We start from the raw sequence: 14049 nt of genomic DNA on the forward strand, positions 1-14049 counted from the left end.
GATGCACCTACAAAGAATTCACTGCCTGCAAACCTTTGGAATTTGATGGAACCGAAGGACCGATCGGATTGAAATGGTGGACCGAGAAGGTCGAATCGGTGTTTGCCATAAGTAAGTGTACTGAAGAGGACAAAGTGAAGTACGCTACGCATACCTTCACAGGTTCTGCGTTAACATGGTGGAATACCTATCTAGAGCAAGTTGGACAAGACGATGCGTACGCACTACCGTGGTCAGCATTCAAGCACTTGATGAACGAGAAATACCGTCCCAGAATCGAGGTCAATAAGCTCAAGACAGAACTTAGAGGGTTACGAACCCAAGGATTTGATATTACCACGTACGAAAGACAATTCACAGAATTGTGCCTATTGTGTCCGGGAGCATTCGAAGATGAGGAAGAGAAGATCGACGCGTTTGTGAAAGGATTACCGGAAAGAATCCAAGAAGATATAAGTTCACACTAGCCCGCCTCCATACAACAGGCATGTAGAATGGCTCACAAACTAGTGAACCAGATTAAAGAAAGAATTAAAGAACACACTGCTGAAGAGGCCAATGTGAAGCAAGTCAAAAGAAAGTGGGAGGAAAACGGTGATAAGAATCACCAATACAACAACAACAGCAATTACAACAATAATCGCAACAATTATCCCAACAATCGCAACATCAATCGCAACTACAACAAATGGCCCAACAACAACAACAACAACATCAACTACAACAATCATCCCAACAACAATAATAACCGCAACAACAACAACAATCAGAAGCAGCTATGCCAAAGGTGTGAAAAGTATCACTCGGGGTTCTGCACCAAATTTTGCAACAAGTGTAAAAGAAATGGTCATAGCGCGGTGAAGTGTGAGGTCTATGGACCAGGGGTTAATAGAACGAAAGGAACAAATGGTGTCGGAACGAGTAATGGCGGAGCAAGTAGTGTCGGAGCAAGTTATGCCAATGTAGTTTGTTATAAATGTGGAAAACCAGGCCACATTATTAGAAATTGCCCGAACCAGGAGAACACGAATGGACAAGGCCGCGGAAGGGTTTTCAATATTAATGCGGCAGAGGCACAGGAAGACCCGGAGCTTATTACGGGTACGTTTCTTATTGACAATAAATCTGCTTACGTTTTATTTGATTCGGGCGCGGATAGAAGCTATATGAGTAGAGATTTTTGTGCTAAATTAAGTTGTCCATTGACGCCTTTGGATAGTAAATTTTTACTCGAATTAGTAAATGGTAAATTAATTTCAGCAGATAATATATGTCGGAATCGAGAAATTAAACTGGTTAGCGAAACATTTAAGATTGATTTGATACCAGTAGAGTTAGGGAGTTTTGATGTGATAATCGGTATGGACTGGTTGAAAGAAGTGAAAGCAGAGATCGTTTGTTACAAAAATGCAATTCGCATTATACGAGAAAAAGGAAAACCCTTAATGGTGTACGGAGAAAAGGGCAACACGAAGCTACATCTTATTAGTAATTTGAAGGCACAAAAACTAATAAGAAAAGGTTGCTATGCTGTTCTAGCACACGTCAAGAAAGTACAAACTGAAGAAAAGAGCATCAATGATGTTCCCATTGCAAAAGAATTTCCCGATGTATTTCCGAAAGAATTACCGGGATTACCCCCACATCGATCCGTTGAATTTCAAATAGATCTTGTACCAGGAGCTGCACCAATAGCTCGTGCTCCTTACAGACTCGCACCCAGCGAGATGAAAGAATTGCAAAGCCAATTACAAGAACTTTTAGAGTGTGGTTTCATTCGACCAAGCACATCACCGTGGGGAGCTCCTGTTTTGTTTGTCAAGAAGAAAGATGGTACATTCAAGTTGTGTATCGACTACCGAGAGTTGAACAAACTTACCATCAAGAACCGCTACCCACTACCGAGAATCGACGACTTATTTGATCAACTACAAAGCTCGTCTGTTTATTCAAAGATTGACTTACGTTCCGGGTATCATCAAATGCGGGTGAAAGAAGATGATATTCCAAAGACTGCTTTCAGAACACGTTACGGTCATTACGAGTTTATGGTCATGCTGTTTGATTTAACTAATGCACCAGCTGTGTTCATGGACCTTATGAACCGAGTGTGTGGACCATACCTTGACAAGTTTGTCATTGTTTTCATTGATGACATACTTATTTACTCAAAGAATGACCAAGAACACGGTGAACATTTGAGAAAGGTGTTAGAAGTATTGAGGAAGGAAGAATTGTACGCTAAGTTTTCAAAGTGTGCATTTTGGTTGGAAGAAGTTCAATTCCTCGGTCACATAGTGAACAAAGAAGGTATTAAGGTGGATCCGGCAAAGATAGAAACTGTTGAAAAATGGGAAACCCCGAAAACTCCGAAACACATACGCCAGTTTTTAGGACTAGCTGGTTACTACAGAAGGTTCATCCAAGACTTTTCCAGAATAGCAAAACCCTTGACTGCATTAACGCATAAAGGGAAGAAATTTGAATGGAATGATGAACAAGAGAAAGCGTTTCAGTTATTGAAGAAAAAGCTAACTACGGCACCTATATTGTCATTGCCTGAAGAGAATGATGATTTTGTGATTTATTGTGACGCATCAAAGCAAGGTCTCGGTTATGTATTAATGCAACGAACGAAGGTGATTGCTTATGCGTCTAGACAATTGAAGATTCACGAATAAAATTATACGACGCATGATTTGGAATTAGGCGCGGTTGTTTTTGCATTAAAGACTTGGAGGCACTACTTATATGGGGTCAAAAGTATTATATATACCGACCACAAAAGTCTTCAACACATATTTAATCAGAAACAACTGAATATGAGGCAGCGTAGGTGGATTGAATTATTGAATGATTACGACTTTGAGATTCGTTACCATCCGGGGAAGGCAAATGTGGTAGCCGATGCCTTAAGCAGGAAGGACAGAGAACCCATTCGAGTAAAATCTATGAATATAATGATTCATAATAACCTTACTACTCAAATAAAGGAGGCGCAACAAGGAGTTTTAAAAGAGGGAAATTTAAAGGATGAAATACCCAAAGGATCGGAGAAGCATCTTAATATTCGGGAAGACGGAACCCGGTATAGGGCTGAAAGGATTTGGGTACCAAAATTTGGAGATATGAGAGAAATGGTACTTAGAGAAGCTCATAAAACCAGATACTCAATACATCCTGGAACGGGGAAGATGTACAAGAATCTCAAGAAACATTTTTGGTGGCCGGGTATGAAAGCCGATGTTGCTAAATACGTAGGAGAATGTTTGACGTGTTCTAAGGTCAAAGCTGAGCATCAGAAACCATCAGGTCTACTTCAACAACCCGAAATCCCAGAATCGAAATGGGAAAACATTACCATGGATTTCATCACTAAATTGCCAAGGACTGCAAGTGGTTTTGATACTATTTGGGTAATAGTTGATCGTCTCACCTAATCAGCACACTTCCTACCAATAAGAGAAGATGACAAGATGGAGAAGTTAGCACGACTGTATTTGAAGGAAGTCGTCTCCAGACATGGAATACCAATCTCTATTATCTCTGATAGGGATGGTAGATTTATTTCAAGATTCTGGCAGACATTACAGCAAGCATTAGGAACTCGTCTAGACATGAGTACTGCCTATCATCCACAAACTGATGGGTAGAGCGAAAGGATGATACAAATGCTTGAAGACATGCTACGAGCATGTGTTATTGATTTCGGAAACAGTTGGGATCGACATCTACCGTTAGCAGAATTTTCCTACAACAACAGCTACCATTCAAGCATTGAGATGGCGCCGTTTGAAGCACTTTATGGTAGAAAGTGCAGGTCTCTGATTTGTTGGAGTGAAGTGGGGGATAGACAGATTACGGGTCCAGAGATTATACAAGAAACTACCGAGAAGATCATCTAAATTCAACAACGGTTGAAAACCGCCCAAAGTCGACAAAAGAGCTACGCTGACATTAAAAGAAAAGATATAGAATTTGAAATTGGAGAGATGGTCATGCTTAAAGTTGCACCTTGGAAAGGCGTTTTTCGATTTGGTAAACGAGGGAAATTAAATCCAAGGTATATTGGACCATTCAAGATTATTGATCGTGTCGGACCAGTAGCTTACCGACTTGAGTTACCTCAACAACTCGCGGCTGTACATAACACTTTCCACGTCTCGAATTTGAAGAAATGTTTTGCTAAAGAAGATCTCACTATTCCGTTAGATGAAATCCAAATCAACGAAAAACTTCAATTCATCGAAGAACCCGTCGAAATAATGGATCGTGAGGTTAAAAGACTTAAGCAAAACAAGATACCAATTGTTAAGGTTCGATGGAATGCTCGTAGAGGACCTAAGTTCACCTGGGAGCGTGAAGATCAGATGAAGAAGAAATACCCGCATCTATTTCCAGAAGATTCGTCAACACCTTCAACAGCTTAAAATTTCGGGACAAAATTTATTTAACGGGTAGGTACTGTAGTGACCCGAACTTTTCCATGTTTATATATATTAATTGAGATTGATATCTACTTGATTAAATGTTTCTAACATGTTAAGCAATCAAACTTGTTAAGACTTGATTAATTGAAATATGTTTCATATAGACAATTGACCACCCAAGTTGACCGGTGATTCACGAACGTTAAAACTTGTAAAAACTATATGATGACATATATATGTATATATATATATAGTTAACATGATACTATGATAAGTAAACATATCATTAAGTATATTAACAATGAACTACATATGTAAAAACAAGACTACTAACTTAATGATTTTTAAACGAGACATATATGTAACGATTATCGTTGTAAAGACATTTAATGTATATATATCATATTAAGAGATATTCATACATGATAATATCATGATAATATAATAATTTAAAATCTCATTTGATATTATAAACATTGGGTTAACAACATTTAACAAGATCGTTAACCTAAAGGTTTCAAAACAACACTTACATGTAACGACTAACGATGACTTAACGACTCAGTTAAAATGTATATACATGTAGTGTTTTAATATGTATTTATACACTTTTGAAACACTTCAATACACTTATCAAAATACTTCTACTTAACAAAAATGCTTAAATTACATCCTCGTTCAGTTTCATCAACAATTCTACTCGTATGCACCCGTATTCGTACTCGTACAATACACAGCTTTTAGATGTATGTACTATTGGTATATACACTCCAATGATTAGCTCTTAGCAGCCCATGTGAGTCACCTAACACATGTGGGAACCATCATTTGGCAACTAGCATGAAATATCTCATAAAATTACAAAAATATGAGTAATCATTCATGACTTATTTACATGAAAACAAAATTACATATCCTTTATATCTAATCCATACACCAACGACCAAAAACACCTACAAACACTTTCATTCTTCAATTTTCTTCATCTAATTGATCTCTCTCAAGTTCTATCTTCAAGTTCTAAGTGTTTTTCATATATTCTACAAGTTCTAGTTACATAAAATCAAGAATACTTTCAAGTTTGCTAGCTCACTTCCAATCTTGTAAGGTGATCATCCAACCTTAAGAAATCTTTGTTTCTTACAGTAGGTTATCATTCTAATACAAGGTAATAATCATATTCAAACTTTGGTTCAATTCCTATAACTATAACAATCTTATTTCAAGTGATGATCTTACTTGAACTTGTTTTCGTGTCATGATTCTGCTTCAAGAACTTCGAGCCATCCAAGGATCCGTTGAAGCTAGATCCATTTTTCTCTTTTCCAGTAGGTTTATCCAAGGAACTTAAGGTAGTAATGATGTTCATAACATCATTCGATTCATACATATAAAGCTATCTTATTCGAAGGTTTAAACTTGTAATCACTAGAACATAGTTTAGTTAATTCTAAACTTGTTCACAAACAAAAGTTAATCCTTCTAACTTGACTCTTAAAATCAACTAAACACATGTTCTATATCTATATGATATGCTAACTTAATGATTTAAAACCTGGAGACACGAAAAACACCGTAAAACCGGATTTACGCCGTCGTAGTAACACCGCGGGCTGTTTTGGGTTAGTTAATTAAAAACTATGATAAACTTTGATTTAAAAGTTGTTATTCTGAGAAAATGATTTTTATTATGAACATGAAACTATATCCAAAAATTATGGTTAAACCCAAAGTGGAAGTATGTTTTCTAAAATGGTCATCTAGACGTCGTTCTTTCGACTGAAATGACTACCTTTACAAAAATGACTTGTAACTTATTTTTCCGACTATAAACCTATACTTTTTCTGTTTAGATTCATAAAATAGAGTTCAATATGAAACCATAGCAATTTGATTCACTCAAAACGGATTTAAAATGAAGAAGTTATGGGTAAAACAAGATTGGATAATTTTTCTCATTTTAGCTACGTGAAAATTGGTAACAAATCTATTCCAACCATAACTTAATCAACTTGTATCGTATATTATGTAATCTTGAGATACCATAGACACGTATACAATGTTTCGACCTATCATGTCGACACATCTATATATATTTCGGAACAACCATAGACACTCTATATGTGAATGTTGGAGTTAGATATACAGGGTTGAGGTTGATTCCAAAATATATATAGTTTGAGTTGTGATCAATACTGAGATACGTATACACTGGGTCGTGGATTGATTCAAGATAATATTTATCGATTTATTTCTGTACATCTAACTGTGGACAACTAGTTGTACGTTACTAACGAGGACAGCTGACTTAATAAACTTAAAACATCAAAATATATTAAAAGTGTTGTAAATATATTTTGAACATACTTTGATATATATGTATATATTGTTATAGGTTCGTGAATCAAACAGTGGCCAAGTGTTACTTCCCGACGAAGTAAAAATCTGTGAAAACGAGTTATAGTCCCACTTTTAAAATCTAATATTTTTGGGATGAGAATACATGCAGGTTTTATAAATGATTTACAAAATAGACACAAGTACGTGAAACTACATTCTATGGTTGAATTATCGAAATCGAATATGCCCCTTTTTATTAAGTCTGGTATTCTAAGAATTAGGGAACAGACACCCTAATTGACGCGAATCCTAAAGATAGATCTATTGGGCCTAACAAACCCCATCCAAAGTACCGGATGCTTTAGTACTTCGAAATTTATATCATATCCGAAGGGTGTCCCGGAATGATGGGGATATTCTTATATATGCATCTTGTTAATGTCGGTTACCAGGTGTTCACCATATGAATGATTTTTATCTCTATGTATGGATGTGTATTGAAATATGAAATCTTGTGGTCTATTATTATGATTTGATATATATAGGTTAAACCTATAACTCACCAACATTTTTGTTGACGTTTTAAGCATGTTTATTCTCAGGTGATTATTAAGAGCTTCCGCTGTCGCATACTTAAATAAGGACGAGATTTGGAGTCCATGCTTGTATGATATTGTGTAAAAACTGCATTCAAGAAACTTATTTTGTTGTAACATATTTGTATTGTAAACCATTATGTAATGGTCGTGTGTAAACAGGATATTTTAGATTATCATTATTTGATAATCTACGTAAAGCTTTTTAAACCTTTATTGATGAAATAAAGGTTATGGGTTGTTTTAAAATGAATGCAGTCATTGAAAAACGTCTCATATAGAGGTCAAAACCTCGCAACGAAATCAATTAATATGGAACATTTTTAATCAATAATAACGGGACATTTCAATTAACAATGAACTACATATGTAAAAACAAGACTACTAACTTAATGATTTTTAAACGAGATATATATGTAACGATTATCGTTGTAAATACATTTAATGTATATATATCATATTAAGAGATATTCATACATGATAATATCATGATAATATAATAATTTAAAATCTCATTTGATATTTGATAATGCTAAAAACGAACATATATTTCATAGCATTATTCCTCAAGAAAGACAAGCTTTTAGTTGCAATTGTTCTATTTACAAGTGAAATTCGTTTAAATAATAAAAGGTGAAGACAAAAGACAGATTCGACGAATTGAAGACGCAAACGACCAAAAAGCTCAAAAGTACAAAAGACAATCAAAGAGGTTCCAATTATTGATAAGAAACGTGTCGAAATTACAAAAGTACAAGATTCAAAACGCAAAGTACAAAATATAAAATTGTACGCAAGGACGTTCGAAAATCCGGAACCGGGACCAGAGTCAACTCTCAACGCTCGACGCAACGGACTAAAAATTACAAGTCAACTATGCACATAAATATAATATAATATTTAAATAATTCTTATACTTATTTATATATTATAATAAATAATAAAAACCGTCGGCAAGAAAGACTCCAAACCTGAGTGAGCTGTAATTGCAAACTCCGCGACTCGCGGAGTTTGAAGGCAAAAATGCCGCGAGTCGCGGAGCCCCAATTTCAGAAACCCCCTATAAAGCTCGCGCATTCTGATCGTAAAAATTCACCAAATATATCTCTCTCTCTCAATATATCGTAAATATTTATATTTATATTTTAATTTTAATTTTAATTTTAATTATAATTCTAATAATAAGGGTATGTTAGCGAATGTTGTAAGGGTGTAAGTCGAAATTCTGTCCGTGTAACGCTACGCTATTTTTAATCATTGTAAGTTATGTTCAACCTTTTTACATTAATGTCTCGTAGCTAAGTTATTATTATGCTTATTTAATCTGAAGTAATCATGATGTTGGGCTAATTACTAAAATTGGGTAATTGGGCTTGTATCATAATTGGGGTTTGGACAAAAGAACGACACTTGTAGAAATTAGACTATGGGCTATTAATGGGCTTTATATTTGTTTAACTAAATGATAGTTTGTTAATGTTAATATAAAGATTTACAATTGGGCGTCCCTATAAATTACCATATACACTCGATCGGACACGATGGGCGGGGTATTTATATGTACGAATAATCGTTCATTTAACCGGACACGGGAATGGATTAATAGCCACTAGAATAATTAAAACAGGGGTGAAATTATGTAAAAGGACACTTGGTATAATTGATAACAATATTATAAACATTGGGTTAACAACATTTAACAAGATCGTTAACCTAAAGGTTTCAAAACAACACTTACATGTAACGACTAACGATGACTTAACGACTCAGTTAAAATGTATATACATGTAGTGTTTTAATATGTATTTATACACTTTTGAAAGACTTCAATACACTTATAAAAATACTTCTACTTAACAAAAATGCTTACAATTACATCCTCGTTCAGTTTCATCAACAATTCTACTCGTATGCACCCGTATTCGTACTCGTACAATAAACAGCTTTTAGATGTATGTACTATTGGTATATACACTCCAATGATCAGCTCTTAGCAGCCCATGTGAGTCACCTAACACATGTGGGAACCATCATTTGGCAACTAGCATGAAATATCTCATAAAATTATAAAAATATGTGTAATCATTCATGACTTATTTACATGAAAACAAAATTACATATCCTTTATATCTAATCCATACACCAACGACCAAAAACACCTACAAACACTTTCATTCTTCAATTTTCTTCATTTAATTTATCTCTCTCAAGTTCTATCTTCAAGTTCTAAGTGTTCTTCATATATTCTACAAGTTCTAGTTACATAAAATCAAGAATACTTTCAAGTTTGCTAGCTCACTTCAAATCTTGTAAGGTGATCATCCAACCTCAAGAAATCTTTGTTTCTTATAGTAGGTTATCATTCTAATACAAGGTAATAATCATATTCAAACTTTGGTTCAATTTCTATAACTATAACAATCTTATTTCAAGTGATGATCTTACTTGAACTTGTTTTCGTGTCATGATTCTGCTTCAAGAACTTCGAGCCATCCAAGGATCCGTTGAAGCTAGATCCAGTTTTCTCTTTTCCAGTAGGTTTATCCAAGGAACTTAAGGTAGTAATGATGTTCATAACATCATTCGATTCATACATATAAAGCTATCTTATTCGAAGGTTTAAACTTGTAATCACTAGAACATAGTTTAGTTAATTCTAAACTTGTTCGCAAACAAAAGTTAATCCTTCTAACTTGACTCTTAAAATCAACTAAACACATGTTCTATATCTATATGATATGCTAACTTAATGATTTAAAACCTGGAGACACGAAAAACACCGTAAAACCGGATTTAAGCCGTCGTAGTAACACCGCGGGCTGTTTTGGGTTAGTTAATTAAAAACTATGATAAACTTTGATTTAAAAGTTGTTATTCTGAGAAAATGATTTTTATTATGAACATGAAACTATATCCAAAAATTATGGTTAAACTCAAAGTGGAAGTATGTTTTCTAAAATGGTCATCTAGACGTCGTTCTTTCGACTGAAATGACTACCTTTACAAAAATGACTTGTAACTTATTTTTCCGACTATAAACCTATACTTTTTCTGTTTAGATTCATAAAATAGAGTTCAATATGAAACCATAGCAATTTGATTCACTCAAAACGGATTTAAAATGAAGAAGTTATGAGTAAAACAAGATTGGATAATTTTTCTCATTTTAGCTACGTGAAAATTGGTAACAAATCTATTCCAACCATAACTTAATCAACTTGTATTGTATATTATGTAATCTTGAGATACCATAGACACGTATACAATGTTTCAACCTATCATGTCGACACATCTATATATATTTCGGAACAACCATAGACACTCTATATATGAATGTTGGAGTTAGCTATACAGGGTTGACGTTGATTCCAAAATATATATAGTTTGAGTTGTGATCAATACTGAGATACGTATACACTGGGTCGTGGATTGATTCAAGATAATATTTATCGATTTATTTCTGTACATCTAACTGTGGACAACTAGTTGTAGGTTACTAACGAGGACAGCTGACTTAATAAACTTAAAACATCAAAATATATTAAAAGTGTTATAAATATATTTTGAACATACTTTAATGTATATGTATATATTGTTATAGGTTCGTGAATCAACCAGTGGCCAAGTCTTACTTCCCGACGAAGTAAAAATCTGTGAAAGTGAGTTATAGTCCCACTTTTAAAATCTAATATTTTTGGGATGAGAATACATGAAGGTTTTATAAATGATTTACAAAATAGACACAAGTATGTGAAACTACATTCTATGGTTGAATTATCGAAATCGAATATGCCCCTTTTTATTAAGTCTGGTAATCTAAGAATTAGGGAACAGACACCCTAATTGACGTGAATCCTAAAGATAGATCTATTGGGCCTAACAAACCCCATCCAAAGTACCGGATGCTTTAGTACTTCGAAATTTATATCATATCTGAAGGGTGTCCCGGAATGATGGGGATATTCTTATATATGCATCTTGTTAATGTCGGTTACCAGGTGTTCACCATATGAATGATTTTTATCTCTATGTATGGGATGTGTATTGAAATATGAAATCTTGTGGTCTATTATTATGATTTGATATATATAGGTTAAACCTATAAGTCACCAACATTTTTGTTGACGTTTTAAGCATGTTTATTCTCAGGTGATTATTAAGAGCTTCCACTATCGCATACTTAAATAAGGACGAGATTTGGAGTCCATGCTTGTATGATATTGTGTAAAAACTGCATTCAAGAAACTTATTTTGTTGTAACATATTTGTATTGTAAACCATTATGTAATGGTCGTGTGTAAACAGGATATTTTAGATTATCATTATTTGATAATCTACGTAAAGCTTTTTAAACCTTTATTGATGAAATAAAGGTTATGGTTTGTTTTAAAATGAATGCAGTCTTTGAAAAACATCTCATATAGAGGTCAACCTCGCAACGAAATCAATTAATATGGAACGTTTTTAATCAATAAGAACGGGACATTTCATTGATGACCTTTCGGACCGACTTACTTGCTTACTTATTCGTATCGATTTTACCGAATTTATCACTGTGAGTTATAGCTTTCCTTTTTACTCTAACTATTTTTGGGACAAAGAATACATGTTCTTTTTATGTTTTACATACTAGACACGAGTACTTAAACTTTATATATGTGTGGGTGATATAACGGCACAAAGATTCCCCTTAGCACGGTAACGTTTAATCATTGGTTTTTGAACCGGTGAACGCGAATATTAGATATGGATCCATAGGGTTTGACATCCTCACTCAGGCTAGTCGCGCTAGCATTTAACGGGTGTTTAATACTTCGAGAACATACACACTCGCCAAGTGTACTTTTAGGGGGTTTTATTACGTTAAGTTAGTTACCGGGTGCCCACGGATAAGCATATACTTTATCATACTGATTTGAAATACTAATTTGAAATCCTGATTTGAAGCACTGAAATCTCGTGGTCTACATTACTTTGCTTCGCACATTAAAACTATAGTTCACCAACATTCGTGTTGACTTTTAAAGCATGTATTTCTCAGGTGCTTAGACGTTGTTGCTTCCGCTGTTAGACTTGCTGTTATAGTCTTGGTGTTATAGACTTGCTGTTACAGACTCGCTGTGTTTGACTTCAGATGCATTGTTTAGAGATGTCTCAATCATGGAACTTTTACTTTGCATTCACAACTTATGTTACATTTGAACAATGGTTCTGCAATGAACTTTGTGTCACGTACTTATGTTAATGCTTTCTATTCGTAGAACTACGTCATTCTTGTAAAACATTTGACGTTGGTAAAGACGTCACCTTTTGTAAAACATTTGATGTTGGTAAAAATGTTACCTTTTCATGAATGCAAAACTTGTTTTAAATCAGCATATAGTGTTGTAACCATGTAAAGATCCTATTGTTGATGATCCGTACACGTTGATTTTGTACGGGGCGTCACAGTACAGAACAATTTCCACGAAAGTGATGCGCATAGGGTATTACTGGTCCTTCATTCACAGCGATGCGGCAGAAATAGTAAGGGCATGCCAGTCGTGTCAACAGCCCGCGCTAATAAGTCGGGCGCCGCAAAACCCAATGATACCAATAATGGCAACGTTGCCTTTAACAAGTGGGCCATCAACATTGTTGGTTCTATTACTGCGTGCTCAGGTACGCTTGAAATAAAACGCTTATGTGATACTTTGCAATATGTGTGCTTTAACAGTATTTGTATCATCATTGCTTGCTCAGGAGGAATAAAATTCTTGGTGGTGGCAATTGATTATTTCACCAAGTGGGTGGAGGCAAAAGCTTTGGCAACAGTTACCAGCAGGCGCATCTGTAACTTCTTTTGGGAAGATATTGTGTGCAGGTTTGGTATCCCCAATGAAATTTTTAGTGACAATGGTACTCAGTTTGAAGGAGAGCCTTTCAAGAGCTGGTGACAGGAGTTGAATATCAAGCAGTCTTTCACTTTAGTCGCTCACCTACAGGTCAATGGCCAATGTGAAGTAACTAATCGGGATATTGTAAAGGGGATAAAGGCATGCCTGGGTTTGTATGGTAATGAGTGGGTCGATGAGCTCCCAAGTGTTTTATGGGCGCATCGTATCATTCATAAAAATAGCATAGGAGAAACACCATTGAGTTTGGTCTATGGAACTGAAGCAGTGATCCCCGCGGAATTAATGGTCCCAACAAAGTGCATACGTAGCTTTGATGAGTTGAGCAACGATGAGGGCTTGCGCGGTAATCTGGATATGCTAGAAGAGCGCAGAGAAATAGCCTCCATACGGGAAGCAATTAAAAGTTAGAAGATCTCTAAATACTACGACAAGCGCGTTAAGCCAATGTCATTCAGGATTGGAAATTATGTATGATGCAACAATGAAGAAATTCGGGCTGAGAATACTGGAAAGCTTGGACCAAATTGGGAAGGTCCTTATGAAGTTATTAGAATAAGCGCAACGGGGTTCTATATCCTGGTAGGATTGAATGGAGAGCAAATACCCCGCACTTGGCATGCGACCAATTTGAAAAGATGTTACATGTAATTGTCAGGCTGCAACACTAGGGATTGATTACCCCAAATTTTAAACATTTGCATTTTTAGTTCATTTAAAATGTTGCTTTTTTTTTTTTTTTTTTACTTTTAAGACAATTCGTATTTCTTTCATGGTTGCAATAAATTT

General features: G+C 35.0%; 1 protein-coding gene across 1 annotated transcript; it reads left to right on the forward strand.

Moving 5' to 3' along the window:
- The first annotated feature begins 12964 nt into the window (after positions 1-12964).
- On the forward strand, positions 12965-13671 carry LOC139841606 (uncharacterized). Its single transcript, XM_071831819.1, has 2 exons — positions 12965-13027; positions 13351-13671. The coding sequence occupies exons 1-2, from the start codon at positions 12965-12967 to the stop codon at positions 13669-13671; spliced, it is 384 nt and encodes a 127-aa protein (XP_071687920.1).
- Positions 13672-14049: the final 378 nt, after the last annotated feature.

The sequence above is a fragment of the Rutidosis leptorrhynchoides genome, chromosome 4 (genome assembly GCF_046630445.1).
Source record: "Rutidosis leptorrhynchoides isolate AG116_Rl617_1_P2 chromosome 4, CSIRO_AGI_Rlap_v1, whole genome shotgun sequence".
Classification (NCBI taxonomy): Eukaryota; Viridiplantae; Streptophyta; class Magnoliopsida; order Asterales; family Asteraceae; genus Rutidosis; species Rutidosis leptorrhynchoides.

What these genes read in the sequence shown, in the direction of transcription:
- LOC139841606 (XM_071831819.1), top strand. Translation starts at nt 12,965, where the DNA reads ATGGCAACGTTGCCTTTAACAAGTGGGCCATCAACATTGTTGGTTCTA. An exon ending in TTCTATTACTGCGTGCTCAG is followed by an intron (nt 13,028 to 13,350) that starts GTACGCTTGAAA and finishes GCTCACCTACAG; the next exon opens with GTCAATGGCCAATGTGAAGT.